The sequence below is a fragment of the Neltuma alba genome, unplaced genomic scaffold, assembly GCF_004799145.2.
Source record: "Neltuma alba isolate B1F8T4 unplaced genomic scaffold, ASM479914v2 tig00005957_pilon, whole genome shotgun sequence".
Classification (NCBI taxonomy): Eukaryota; Viridiplantae; Streptophyta; class Magnoliopsida; order Fabales; family Fabaceae; genus Neltuma; species Neltuma alba.
In genome coordinates this window covers 1-14,606 of record NW_021634295.1, presented here as the reverse complement: position 1 = coordinate 14,606, position 14,606 = coordinate 1, and the positions used below count along the sequence as shown (strand labels likewise).

General features: G+C 37.4%; 1 protein-coding gene, 1 long non-coding RNA gene and 1 pseudogene across 4 annotated transcripts; 2 read left to right on the top strand and 1 right to left on the bottom strand.

The window, feature by feature from the left end:
* Positions 1 to 247: 247 nt before the first annotated feature.
* On the top strand, positions 248 to 4,866 carry LOC114749137 (dual specificity tyrosine-phosphorylation-regulated kinase 4-like). Of its 3 annotated transcripts, XM_028937621.1 has the most exons (7): positions 250 to 763; positions 1,519 to 2,404; positions 2,740 to 3,019; positions 3,137 to 3,244; positions 3,489 to 3,767; positions 3,886 to 4,029; positions 4,378 to 4,866. In XM_028937621.1, exons 1-7 carry the CDS (start codon positions 475 to 477, stop codon positions 4,558 to 4,560), a joined length of 2,169 nt encoding a protein of 722 aa, XP_028793454.1. In that variant the 5' UTR covers positions 250 to 474; the 3' UTR covers positions 4,561 to 4,866. The 3 variants fall into 3 exon arrangements, with proteins under 3 accessions (XP_028793455.1, XP_028793454.1, XP_028793456.1); XM_028937622.1 differs by lacking the exon at positions 4,378 to 4,866 and having other exon boundaries at positions 248 to 763; positions 3,489 to 3,762; positions 3,886 to 4,024; XM_028937623.1 differs by lacking the exons at positions 250 to 763; positions 1,519 to 2,404; positions 2,740 to 3,019; positions 3,137 to 3,244 and having other exon boundaries at positions 3,576 to 3,762.
* Positions 4,867 to 8,596: 3,730 nt separating this feature from the next.
* Positions 8,597 to 12,739, top strand: LOC114749138 (carboxy-terminal domain RNA polymerase II polypeptide A small phosphatase 1-like; annotated as a pseudogene).
* Positions 12,740 to 13,690: 951 nt separating this feature from the next.
* LOC114749135 (uncharacterized) lies at positions 13,691 to 14,274 on the bottom strand. Its single transcript, XR_003740529.1, has 2 exons — positions 14,192 to 14,274; positions 13,691 to 14,110 (listed from the first exon to the last, which is right to left on the bottom strand). It is a non-coding gene; the product is annotated as an uncharacterized LOC114749135 (long non-coding RNA).
* Between the last annotated feature and the right edge of the window lie 332 nt (positions 14,275 to 14,606).

Genomic DNA, 14,606 nt, shown 5'->3' with positions numbered 1-14,606 from the left:
AAAAGAAAAGAAAAAAGCGAAATGAAAGGGCCCCACACACATGCTGTTGACTTCTCGCGATAATGTTTTTGGCCGGTAAATGAACAGATGATTATTCCTCCACGAGTCCAATGTTCTTGCTTATAATAGTTCGGGCCCCACCAAACCAAACCCTCTCACAATCCAAACCACAACATGTCCTTCGTTCTCTTTTCAGAGTCATTAAGACGTTAAGACATACACACCCCTCCCTTTGCTTCTGTTTTACAGAAACATTTGACAACAGAGGGGAGAGAGAGAAAGTGAGTCATCGACACAGAATCTCTCTCTATTTCTACCTCCGACTCTCTCTCTATCTATTCCAATCAAGCATGCCCATCCTGAACCATGCGGTTTATTACAATTCTGTCCCTTTCTGTTTCCTTAATTCCCAAGTTGTTGCCCCTCTAGCTCGGTCAGCTTCAGCTATCTCTCCTGCTCTGAATTCTCGTACTCATGGCTGTCTCCGACGTCGGAGCTGTCCTAGAATTCTTGAGGAACAATGGCTTTACAGAGGCAGAGTCCGCCCTCAAAGAGGACGTCATAGAAAAGGGTGATACCGGCTCGTTCGACTACGAGAAATTCTTCTTCCCGATGGTACCGCCGCCTCCTCCGGTCAGAGTCCGATCATTTTCCGGATGTTCGGAAAGGCAATATGGCAGAGATTGCTCGAAATCAAGCTCTAAGTCGTCGGACGATGAGTTTGTGAGCTTGGGCTCATCTACCTCGGGTGCTTGTTCTTCAGGTATTTCTTTTCCTTATTATTGGTTTATACTTTAGAATTCTGTTTAATCCCAATTATTTGCTTATGTTCATCAATGATCATTCTGTATTCTATTGATGCGGGGCTTGGTGGCTTACCAATAACTGTCCTCTGTTCTGCTGCTTGAGTAAGTGAAGAAGGAGGAAAAAAACTCCGAAATTAATGCTTATGTTTATTCGACTGTAAGAGCACGCAATTCATGCATTTGATACTAGTTAAAAATGCGTTCATTATACAAGTGAGAGCACTTTTATTCTCTTTGATCCGATCTTAAGTGACGAGAGATTCTTGTTATGAACTTCTGCTCTATTTGGTCGTTGAAATGTTCGGCTTTGATGGTCTTCACGAGTTGAATAATGGTTTTTCAACAGAATTCGATGTGTTTGGCGCTTTCTCTTTGTATATGTTGGATCACACAATGAATAATCCAACTTAAGATTGGCATCCCCCAACTATCCTCTCAACTGACATCATCATCTTCTCTTGTGTTCTTGGTTCATGTTCATATCATTTCCCCAGTTGCATTTTTTGGTGTGGCTGTTCAAAGGACGTTGGTGAAATTATTAGCCTCCGCAAACATTAACAAGTTTCTTGAGAAACGATCAAAATTATTAGCTAATTCTTTACGTTTATTAACTTGTCGTTTACGATAGTATTTTCTACAGAAAATTTTTTCACTTTCTTTTCCCCTTTTTAATCACCTTCGCATCTGAGCATCCTGAAACTTTGTTTTGCAGAATTCATCAATCCATATGGAATTCGATCCTCATCCCAAACTCGTAAAGATTCTGAATCTTCGTCAGATAGATTATCTCAGTTCGGCACAGCACGTGATTACCATGACTTTGACATGCAAAATGAACCGTATTGGTATAATGAGAAAGATGATGACGATTTCATGTCCCCCAGTTTTGATGGGCCAGAATTCTTTGGCTGTCAAAGTGAGGATAAGTTCATCATGACATCAGAAATGGAGAATCAACATGAAAATCACCTGGAAAATAATTACAAAAGTGAAGTATTCCAAGTGGAGGGAAATGGTGATTGCATGGACAAACTATGCCTATATAATCATTCTGATGTAGGAAATGAAAATGTGACTTGTTTACAAGACTTTTGTCATATTGATAAGAAAGAGCAGCTTGAAGGAGGATTAGTTGGAGAGGTCGAGAATCCTACTTTTGTCTATAACTGTGAAGTTCCATTTGGCAAGCGCTCTGCGGGCTCAGGAGAGCCTTGTAATGAAGATCCTAGTAACGACCGCTGCCCAAGTTTAAAGGAAATTCATCCGAATAATTTGCATTTAAAGTTTGTTGGGGATAGTTCCTCTACGGATTCTGTTCCAGAGCATTCTATGGATGAAACTTCTGACCTCTGTCCTAAAAGTAACAGCAATAAGGTGTACAAAGCTCCCTATGACTTAACTATTGAAATTGCTGAAACAGATCTGCCAAATGGACTGGCCAGGTGTAAAGCTCAAGATTGTGGAGAATTCACTGAAGAATGCCAAGATCCAGAAAATGCAGCAGATGGAGAAGATGTTACTGATGATGAGCTTTTAAAGTACGCTCACGAGGATGAATATGAGGTATTTGACCTGAGAATTATACATAGAAAGAACAGGTATGTTTCAGATTGTTGCGTTCAATCTTTTCATTCCCATCATTTTAGTATTCCTGGAGATACAAGTGAATAATTAAATTTAAATGTTAGAGATGATAAAACTTCAAATTGACAGTCACTTCCTTAGCTATCTAGTTTTGTTCACTTTTTCCCCCCGGAATACTTTTGTTCACTTTGGTTCAGACGCAGACTTCTTTGTGGTCAAATTTGTATTATGACTATGTCCTTTTTCTCCCCCTGAATTATGGCTCTCTGCTATTGTTTATTAGTTCTTTACAGTGATTCACAGGTATTGTGTACATTTAAGTTTCATTTGTACGTTATTTCATCTACAGGACCGGATTTGAAGAAAGCAAAGATCTACCCATTATGCTGAATACAGTCATAGGCGGCAGGTACTATGTGACAGAATATCTTGGTTCGGCTGCCTTCAGTAAGGTTGTTCAGGCACATGATCTTCAGACAGGAATAGATGTTTGCTTGAAGATTATAAAAAATGACAAAGACTTTTTTGACCAAAGCTTAGATGAAATTAAACTTCTAAAGCTTGTGAACAAGAATGACCCAGCTGATGAGCACCACATATTGCGACTTTATGATTACTTCTATCATCAGGTATTCCTTGAAGGTTGAATATACAGCTGCGATTGCTTTCATGTAAGCTATATAATATTTGATGCTTCCACTTCAGTTTTAAATATTACTGACTAGTCTTATATGGAAACTTCATAGGAGCATCTATTCATTGTTACTGAGCTTCTGCGAGCAAACCTATATGAATTTCAGAAATACAATCAAGAATCTGGTGGTGAGGCATATTTTACGCTGAATAGGTTGCAGGTTCGTTCAATATTCAGACTAAGAACTTGGCGCTTATTCCACACAACTGCTTCTATTTTATTTAATCATTTATTTGTTTAAATATTATAACACCTGATATATTTCTGAACTACAATATTTGTCTCTATAATACTGATAGTCTATTGTTAGATAGTTAAATTAGCAATTTCAGTTTCATGGAAGTTTCATTTGGTGAGGAGTTTTGAGAACAAGATTATTGAGGTTGTGTTATTGCTATTTGCAGGTCATTACTCGTCAATGTTTGGAGGCCTTGCAATACTTGCATAGCTTGGGAATAATTCACTGCGATCTAAAGCCAGAAAATATTCTCATTAAAAGTTATAGAAGATGTGAGATTAAAGTCATTGATCTAGGAAGCAGTTGCTTTCAATCAGACAATTTATGCCTATATGTGCAGTCGCGATCCTATAGGGCCCCTGAAGTGATGCTAGGCCTCCAATATGATGAAAAGATTGACATATGGTCTCTTGGCTGTATATTGGCTGAGCTATGCTCTGGTGAGGTATGTCCTAATTTGCCTCAGTATGATATTTTTCTATGTTATGCAAGTGGTATTTTGGGCAAACTACAAAATTTGGAGAAATTTGCTGATTGTTAATCTAGTTTTTTGTCTTCTCAAGGTGCTCTTTCCAAATGAAGCTGTTGCAATTATTCTCGCGCGCATGATTGGGATGCTTGGTCCTATTGATCTGGAGATGTTAGTTAAGGGGCAGGAAACTCACAAATATTTCACAAAAGAATATGATATTTACCATGTAAATGAGGTGCGTTCCCCATTCGAACTCCTTTACGACTATCCGCTTTTAGAATCAGAAATTCAGCGCTTGCATTTTTAGTTCTATAAATGAAATATATTCCTTTTTGACTCACTTATTTAGCAACCAGACCTAGTTCTATTCTTTTGTTGCTATAAGAGTTCAGTTCTTATTTGTGCATTTTCTCTGCGGGATATGATAAAATTTATGGTTCCGCACTGTACTCCACTGCCAAATTTATGATAAAATATGCAAATAAAAATAGACAAAAGATCAGATATATCAGTACAGAGTTGCGTTCGTCAACAAAATCTGCATCTCAGATGTTTCCAACATAATTCCTGGCATTGTTCGCAGGAGACAAACCAACTGGAGTACATAATTCCAGAGGATTGGCCGTTGGAGCAGCACCTGCAGGTTTCTGATATGATGTTTATTGACTTTGTCAGATTCTTGCTTAGCACCAATCCCAGAAGGCGACCAACTGCAAAACAGGCACTAAAGCACCCGTGGCTTTCCTATGTTTATGACTCCCGGTAGAGCACCCATTCATCTCCTGAATGGATGCTTACTGATTCTGATGCAGTTATATTACATGAGTCATGGAGCATCTTGCATACTGGAGTTTGCAGTCACAGTTTTGGCTTTCGATTATATTAAAGAGCAACATCATTTCTTCCCCTTTTATCCTGTACATTTTTTATTCTCTTCCCGTTCATTAAGTACTTTTGTACAGAACAATGTGCCCATTGATTTTGCCTTCAGGATGGGGAGACTGAGCATTGCTCAAGAAGAAAAGGAAAGGCAGAAAAAGAAAGAAACAGATAAAGAAAAACTGATTCTAAATGTTGGGGATGCAAACGCCAAAGCGCGAAAATAATTCATTTGCGATCTGACGTTGTCATATATATACGGAAGAAGGAAGAATATTTTGGCTATATGCGGTTAATGTAGTATAATCCAAGTGCATTTTTTCAAATATATGATACAACTAAATGCATATCCATACACAAATATATCAATTTTGAATTTGAACCTAGAACCTCATTCAAGCGTGGCGGAAGGCTTTGTTGTTAGGACAACTATCATTGAGACATTGACGGCATAATCTAAGTACTCATAAACACTTCATGCATGAATTTTCCCAATGGCGTGATTTTATCTGAAAAATGTTCAATGGCAATTTTGCCATCTTCAATTCCTCATAGATAAAATTGTAATAGGAAAGTATCTGTATAATAATGGCGCACTCACCAATGGAGTTTTTTCTATTCACTTTATAGGTAGGGTAAGAAACCCTAGAATACAGGAACATGTATACACGTCACGTACAAAGAATATACTCGAACATTGACAGCTGTAGAATAAAACAGACACTGGACTTTTAATATTGGGCTTGCGTCGACTATTGGGTTCAACTGGAGGCTGATCTTGTAGTACTCTTAATCACTCATCTATCAGAAAGAGAGAGACGTTGATTGAATTTTTTTTTTAAAATATTTTTTCTTCTGATACTATTTGAATTGTTTGGTTAGTTCATCAATATGAAATTTACGACATTTTATATCATTCACAAATCACGATACATTGTTACTTATTCTGATCTTTAATATATTAGTTGATCAATTTGAGTAAATTAAGAAATTAGTTAAGTTCTTTATTTGTAATAATATTTTTTTTTTAAATATCCTTATTCAAATGTATTGGTTAAAATTATCATTATTACAAGGAGTATCTCAGAAAAATAAATAAACATAAGTGACAAAATAGATTGAGATCTTATATTTAAGACCCAATAAAATTAAACGACGCTATTATGCTACCTTTAGTCCTTAATATAAGAGTTAGTTGACTATTTGAATAGATTAAAGAAACTAGTTAAATTAGTTATTTGTAATAAATGTGTTTGTTTTTTCTAAAATATCCTTACTAATCAGGTGTATTAGTTATAACTATCATTATTATTAGAATTATATTAAAAAATAAATAAATATGAGAGATAAATCTCTCTGCAAATGCCTTTGCCCTTGCCCTTCATCTTCACCGCATTCCCTGATTGATTAAGTGCAAAACCAATAACAAATCTATCAGCAACCTTTTGATGATGCAGTCGAATCCTTGAGGTCTAGATACAAGATCATTAACTTATATGAGATCATATTTGAAAAAACGAAAGGAGTTTCTAATGATGATTTAACTCTGCATCTTTTGCCGCTCCTTCTTCATCTTTGTATCTTTTCCTTGCTTTAACCTCTCTGCCTTTGCTTCAACTCCATCATTTAGGTTGATCTACATCTTCATCTTTTGCTGCTAGGTCTATTCCATTGCTATGCACTCAAGATCTGAAGCAAGGCAGATTTAAAGAAAAAGACGAAGACTTGTTAATCACCATTGTCGAGGGTTCCAAGAAGGAAGACGGAGATCTGAAGATAGAGATGAGTCGCCATCGTAGCATCCTCAATTTTGCCTCTTTCCAGCATCATCACCGTCACAAGAATGAAAGGGAGGGCGACGCCGGCGTAGTTGTGTATGGGAGTTTCAGAAGTTGATGGTAGAATGGTAGAGAGAGGACGGGGGGCGGGTGACGGGTAATCTGGTCCAAAAATATTTAGTCCTGAGATTGATTTTCAATTACGGGGGGCTGGCAATACAAGATAATAGGGGTGTTCATAGACAGGGTTGGCAGGGCATACCCTTGCCCGATGCTTGGCCCAAAAGATGAGCGGGTTGCATTTTACTGTCCGCTGCCCTGCTCATAAAAGCCCTAACTATTTTTGGGCTGGGCAGGATGGGCTTTTCCAAGCCCAAATAGTGATACTTTGGTGAAATTTTTTTTAGTTAAAGTAAGGGTATCTTATAATAGCTATAAAGAAATAAATACTTGAATAAACAATAAATTTAACAAATCAATAACTTTGATTTGTCTTAAATTGATATATCTTTTAATACAACATTAAAGTGAGCTTGTTTTGCATCTTTGCAAGACAACCAACGATGAAAACAAACGACAAGATACTAAACCAGATTAGAAAAACATTAAAAAGATACTAAAAAGGAAGAATTACACATACTACTAAATATATCTATGGCAAATGGAAGATGGGAGAATAATATATATTATTATATATATTATATGTCATTATAAGTATTTCTGGCAAAAAAAAAGAATTATAAATATATATCACGGGCACGGCAGCATACCTGCCTGCAACCTAGCCCTGCCCATAATATGCCCAGCCCAAAAATACCTATTTTTCTTTGGGTTATTTTTTTTTTCAGGTTGGGCAGGCTATTTTTCCGCGGGCTCAGGTGGGCATACCGGGCTAGCGGGCTTGATGAACAACACCCCTACCAACGAATCCCACAAAAAGTGGTATTGAGCAATCCTGGGATTGCTAAAGTCCATGTACCAAACATAACAAACTGAGCAATACCAATACCAATCCCTGTGCCAATCCTCCCATTCCCTTGTACCAAACAGGGCCTAAAGTTCCAACTTCTTAGTTTTAAGTCAAATTTGGCATTATCAGCGTTACTGTGGAGACAGGGAGGGAAACGATTTGGTCAAACTAGAATTTATGATGAGTATCTAAAACCCTTGTGGCCTAGAGAAGATTCAATGATTCATGAATTGGACCGGGTCGAGCTTTTCAAACAAATGGTACCCCTTTCCAAATGGTTGATGTGTATTTACTTTTACTTCGTAAACACTTAAACATATCGGCTCTGGTTAAAAAAAAAAAAAAGAGCAAATAATGAAATATCGGTAAGTGATCACGAATGGAACCAAGCCACCCGCAGATTGCGAGGAGAGTAGCAACAATGCTGGAGGACAGCCTCCTTTGAACGACGACCCTGACATTCTCTCTTCTCATTGGCCCATTCAGTGCCGACCATATTTTTTGACCTTTTTTCCCCCTTAAAACAAATTCCTTGCATTGTCATATTACCCCTCGTCCCACGCTCCTCATTGCGTGTTTTGTATCTCTCGTCGGTTCCTGCTTTCCCTCGTCCTGAGCTAGAACAGGTAATTGGGGAACGGGCTCGTCCTGAATAAATTTAACAAATTTTGGGATTGTCTTTTGAAAAAAATAATTTTTTTCCATAATTAAGCTTTTTCTTATAAGATAATTGAGTTTTTTTCCTTTCTGCTAAAAAACGCGTATCTTCTAACTAGAGGTTAAACTAATTTAAGCGTGCCAAAAAACATTAAATTAAAATGAATTATTTTAATAAATATTTAGCTAATATAATCATATTCATATACTAAAAAATAAATATTAATTATGATAATTGTAGATCAAAATAGAATCTAAATTGTTCTAAGAATCACATTTTTTTTTCTAAAGAACATATCATTAAAAAGTAATTATAAATTTCATTTTGAAAATGAAAATAAAATATTATTTAAAAATGTATTTGAAAAAGCTCTAACAATCAGACTTCCAGCCAAAACCCGAAAGCTCGAATGATTAGCTGGGCTTGTTCTTATAAGCTCGGACTTATTCGGGCCGGTTTGAATAAGCCGGTCCCCCTCCTCCGTGTGCTTCCGCCAGCACGGTCACCACTCACCACAACCCTGGGATCGTCAACGCGTTCCCTCAGTCAATCCGCTACACGCGCCACCTCTGCGCGTTCTCCGATATCTCTCCTCCCTTATAGATCTTGTCGTATCACAACCATCGCGCCCAGGAAAGTCAGACGTATATACAGGGAAACACTAATCACAGAGCACTGTTAGCCATCGTAGTTGTTGTGTGGTGGGGAAGAATTCGTTCATATGGGCGAGTTGACTCAGGCGGAGGTGTACTCGCCGAGGACTCAGCAAGTCTGGAGGGCACTGTTGAGCTGGTTGGCCGCCTTCTTCGATCTTCTTCCAAATTATTAGAGCCCTCGGCCACTACCCTTTACTCTCTTTCTCTTCTTCTACTCCTTCCTTTAAGCCTCTGCCCGCCGTTGAGTTGCAGGAAGCTGATTTGCCCCCTGCCTCCGCCGTTGATATCACCGCCGCCGGGTACTCCGGTTTCAACGATCAGCCTGTCCAAAAACTCACGGTAAGAAAGATTTGTGATTCTTTTGAAATTGTTTTCGCTCCTCCCTCTAGCGAATAGAACGAAGGTTTTCGATTGGGCATTGTGTGGGATGCCTGTGTTTGTATTTACGACCCATGATCACCACAAATTTCGTTGGGTGCTAGTAGAATTCATGTTGTTAAGATGATGGGAGGACGATTGACTAGACATCGGGGGTGCCTGATGAAATTTTCTATAAAATGGTTGTCATAGACTCGAATGAACTATTCAAGATGTTGTCCGGCGCGTATAAGATAACTTCAATGTTATTTGACTCTACCAAAGTGAGCACTTTTATAACAATCTGGCTTGGAAAAACCTTCAGTTTTGTGATGTTACAACTGCAGAGGGCGGTAAAATTACTTTTAGCAGATGATGAATATCGGTAACCATACTACTGGGGTGAATCTGCTATCAAAATAAAACAGTAGAATGTAATTGGAGGTAACTTGGTGGCGTGTCCTTGTCCTTTTCAGTTCCATTTCTAACTTAAATGTGGTTCGATTAATTTATGAACATCACGTTTCTGGTGCCCACATAGACAAAGCGTAAATATACCTGTCAGTCCGCCATTTCTTTTGCTTGCTGTCTACTTCTATTTGTTCTATTTATGTTTCTGCTTTTTTCATTCTGTTGTGGTGTTCCTTTTCTGTTCATATTTCTCGATGTCAAGCTAGTTTCACTTGAGCAGCTTATATGATATGTCAATTGGCCTGGTCTTGTTGATATGAGGAATTTTCCAAAGTGGTAAATGGCAAAATACAACTCTTTTAAGGGGCTATGGAAGGATATGAAAGATATGCAACCAATATTTGATTTGTTTGACTAACAAAATAGTATCACACCACTCTGCTGAAGAGAATTAAGTTCTAATACTTGTGTGAATAAGATTTCTTTTAAGTAAAATTGTGAATATAATTTCAAAACACCCTGGTTTCCGCTATTTCATGACTGGTGAAAGTCAAGTAAGATAAGTTATTCCACATCTGATTTGTATTTTCTTTCAATTTCCGCGAGCTGTTATAAGATTTCACCAATTGTTATTCTTTTGCCTTCCCCCCCCCCCTTTTCCTTCTCCCCTGTCTACTTGAATCCCAGATCATATTTTCCTATTTTAACACAAGAATCCTAATGTTAATGTGGATTCTGATTTCCATGTGCATTTGTAGGTAGTACTTGATTTGGATGAAACATTGGTTTGTGCTTATGAGACGTCAAGCTTGCCAGCCTCACTTCGTACTCAAGCAATAGAAGCTGGTTTGAATTGGTTTGAACTGGAATGTATATCTTCAGACAAGGTATGTTACTCGATGTTGCATTGGCTTGTCTAGTGCCATAATATTATGTATTTACTTGAGCATGGTGAACTTTCAAGGAAGGAGATGGAAAACCAAAAGTCAATTATGTTACAGTTTTTGAGCGCCCTGGGTTGAAGGAATTCTTAAAGCAAATTAGTGAGTTTGCTGAGTTGGTGCTATTCACTGCTGGTCTTGAAGGTTTGCATCACAGTTCTGAGCTGCTCATGGGCTTCTTTGTTTTCCTGATGTTTTTGTCATTTTCCCAAATGATATTCATCAATTTATTCTCACAGGTTATGCCAGACCCCTTGTTGACAGGATAGACATGGAAAATTGGTTTAGTTTACGACTTTATCGACCCTCAACAACTAGCACGTAAGTGCTTCTTCCTTGCCTTTCATCCAAAGTCCTACATTTGCTTGATTAATTGTTACAAGAAAATGTTGGGGTCATGGATCATAAAGAGTTATAAAGTCCACTCTATGAATTGATGCTGATCACTAATAATCTCTAATCAGTTATGAATGCGTAATTCAAGCCTCTGGCACTACAAAAATGTGTGAAAACAATGATTGGTATGGCAATGTTATATTGTCGATGAGTATTTTCTGTGCCTCTTTCAAAGAAAGCTAAGAATATTATTTGGAATCATTTTGAAAAATTATTATTTACAAATTTGTGGCCAGTGAGCTTTATCAATGACTCACTAGTCTTATTCTTCAAACATGTTCTCCGATTCAAATTCATAATTTAGTAATATATTTGAGATATGTTTTCAATTTTCCAATTATCATTAACCTTTCTTTCTTGTCCTTTTATTTTCGGTAACATTTTGACTATATAGAGTGATTACCATATTCCGTTGCTATTGTCAATGCTTAATATAGTCACATGATTCCTTAATACTGTTCCCATTCTTTTTTTTTTTTTTAATCAAAGTTAATCTAGAGAACACTGATGGAAAGCCCATTCAATCTGACATTGTGGGTCGAACTTTGTCATATTCAGATCATATTGCTGCACTTTATAAGACATTGTTGATGTTGGACTTGGTTAGCCGGGGGATTACAATGGATATTGTAGGCTAGAAATTTGGTTTTTTCGGGTGAAATCACAATCCTACGAGTGTTAAGATTCCATCCTATCAAATAAACTCCATGTCCTAGAAGTATGAAAATTTCTGAATAAACCCGAGAATAAATAAGCATTTAAATGTAAAATCTTTATAGGCCCGATGACCCTTGGCAATTACAATTTAATAATAATATTTATGGAATATCATATCTAGCCATTTAATAATGTTTACGTAAACCTGAATTTTCAGAAAATTTATTTTAAAACATTGGCTTTCTTAATGCCAATGCTTCCCTTGCCACTGTTAAATTTGATGCCAGTCTGCTTCATAAGTAATTGGAATTTGGAAGAAATATTCGTGCCATTATGGGGTAAACACTGTCGAGAAGAATTCTTATTGATTAATTTCAAGTTACTCAATTCATTCAAGTTCTCTCATCAACTCGCACATTAATCTCTGTTGATTGGCATACAGCGACCACTTGTACATGTGACAGGCAATGTAAGCAATTACAATTTAATAATAACTTTGGAATAACGTAACTAGCCATTCAATAAATCATACATAAACTGGAATTTTCATTATGCCAATGCATTCTTTACCACTGGTGTATGCCAAATTTTAACTGCAGCCTACTTCATAAGTAATTGGAAGAGATTTTGTGCCACAATGTGGGAAAAACTGTTAGCAAGAATTCTCACTGATTAATTTCAAGTTTCTCGATTCATTCAAGTTCTCACATCAACTGGTACATTCATCTCTGTTGACAGGCAATACAGGGAACACGTGAAAGATCTCTCTGGAATATCGAAGGATCTATGCCGAGTGGTTATTGTTGACAACAATCCGTTCAGCTTTTTATTGCAACCACTAAATGGAATTCCATGCATCCCGTTTTTCTGCTGGGCAACCGCATGATACTCAGGTACATATTTCTGAACGTGGAACATTAAAAAATAGCCCAATGATTTTATATGATTCATCTCTTGTTTTTATCGCCTATCATCAGCTTCTAGATGTCATTCTTCCTCTTCTCAAGCACCTCTCTGAGCAGAAGGATGTAAGACCTGTGCTCTACGATAAGTATCACATGCCCGAGTGGTTTCAAAAGCAAGGGATTCCCGCTTCCTGTTGGACATTGTAGGGTTAACATTTTTTGGAATCAAACTCTGCTGCTTTTTGTACAATTTTTTGTTTTATTGCTGGAAGAATCGTTGCAGTAGAAGAAATAGACGTTTTGTATAGCACCCATTTGTTTCTGGGAGAACCAGAGGTCTCAACGCTGCTTCTTGTAGTAAAAGCCGTTCGCCATTTATGTATCTACGTCTCTAGAAGTTTGATTTTTATGTTAAATGTGTTTATAGGCTTGCAATCTGCAGTAATGTAATGAATTTGCCGGTCTCTTGTACAACTGCTTATTTATAATTATTGGCAGTTAAAGCATTCACAACATTGCATTGTTGAACAGTAACAATTGTTTTTATTGTAATGCGGCAGGCTAACTAAACAATTTTTTTCGGATTTCATGGGTAAAGTGGTTCCTCGCTAATTATATTCCGCTAAGATCAATTAGTTTGATACTTATCCTTTGGGATCCATATTCGGATTTCGGACTGACTCCTTCGCACCCTTACTATGTGACATGGCTTCATATTGTCTTTCGTTTTCTCTCCTACTGCAATATGCAATAATTTGAAATGATCTGAGTTGGAGATTTTGCCGTAGTGTACGTTGTACAGTGGTTATCAAAGAAATTAGGTAATTAAGGTTAGCATCCGAAAAGCATGTCTAGTGTTTCCCTGCTTGAAAAAAAAAAAACTGGCCAATGCACTCCCATTCCCAACAAGAAGACCCATCCTTTTACATGACAAAGCTGCCATCCCACTCTGTAACCGTCAGCCGTAGTTATCTTCTCTGTGGTTCCCCCGTGGCCTCATCCCATGCCCTCAGCTCAGGTGCCACCCTCGCTGCTTTCCGCCGCCGCTACCATGGCCCGCCCTTATCTTCCGCTTCATGGCAGGTACCCGGAATGATCATCTTTTGGCGTTGACAGCATTAATAAAAACAAAATTTGTTCGGTCACTAGTTCAACACATCATTTTTTATTAAAAAAAAAAATTAGAAACTCCGGTACCGTTTTTATTTATAAATTTTCAGCAGATTTTTAGCAACAGCTTGTTTCATTAGGCTGATCCGCTACATGGCAAAATGGATGGCATAAACTATTAACATCAAAACTAGAAAGGCATTCCATCTTTAAGTTCATGATAATCACAGTAGGACACTTCAAAACTTCCAATATTTATTGAAGACTATCAACTCGGTATAACAGACATAAACTTTCTTCAAGACTCTTTTTTTTAATAAAAGAAAAAGCTCCTATAATAAAACCAACTTGCATCATTATGTCCTCAGAATCTAACGCGTACTTTCGAGCATGTTGGGTCACTTCATCCTCATGGGCGGATAAAATTAACCACTGTACTTTATGAGATTCGAGAATATCTTCTTCGTCTTCGCTCATCAACTTCATTCATCCAGTCATTGAGCCATAAAAGACCCTTGTAGCCATAATATATGGCCGCAAGAAGGGCCATGAACAGTAAGACAAAAAGAAGAAGCCGTTTCGTAGAAGATGCAATTTTCTGTTCAATGATTGCATTCATCATAGTTAGGGACGAAGGAGGCAGTTGGAAGTTACTGTTTCTTTTAGAGAATTGACATACCTGCAGTTTTGTTGATTGGCTGGACTGCTGTATGCGTTCCCGCCTTTTCCGTCGTTTTGGTACTGACTTTCCAGTCTCGGGTGCTTTTTTCCTTCATTAGTCATACAATTGCATTAGAACTCTTCGCACATTTTGGTACTGATTTTGCAGAAAAGTCATAAAGAATTCTTATGCTTTTCGTCTCTTCCCAGTCTAGGATTCAGGTGAACTATAGTTTGCCAGAGCATCAGAAAATTACACGTACATTTTACCAGTTAGAACTCAGCATAACTTACAGGGTAAGTTATATAAATGTAAAGTATCTCAGTTTCACCACACACCCACATGTTTTTCCAAAATTATTTTTCAGTTCTAGTTGGCTCTGAAATTTTTAATTAATTCACTGACAATGAGAACATGGAAAGCTAAATTTTCA

Bases quoted from the DNA above. Each gene is read 5' to 3' on its own strand.
- LOC114749137 (XM_028937621.1), top strand. From the start codon at position 475: ATGGCTGTCTCCGACGTCGGAGCTGTCCTAGAATTCTTGAGGAACAAT. The intron at 764-1,518 runs GTATTTCTTTTC...TTTGTTTTGCAG, and splicing joins CTCGGGTGCTTGTTCTTCAG to AATTCATCAATCCATATGGA. The intron at 2,405-2,739 runs GTATGTTTCAGA...TTTCATCTACAG, and splicing joins ATTATACATAGAAAGAACAG to GACCGGATTTGAAGAAAGCA.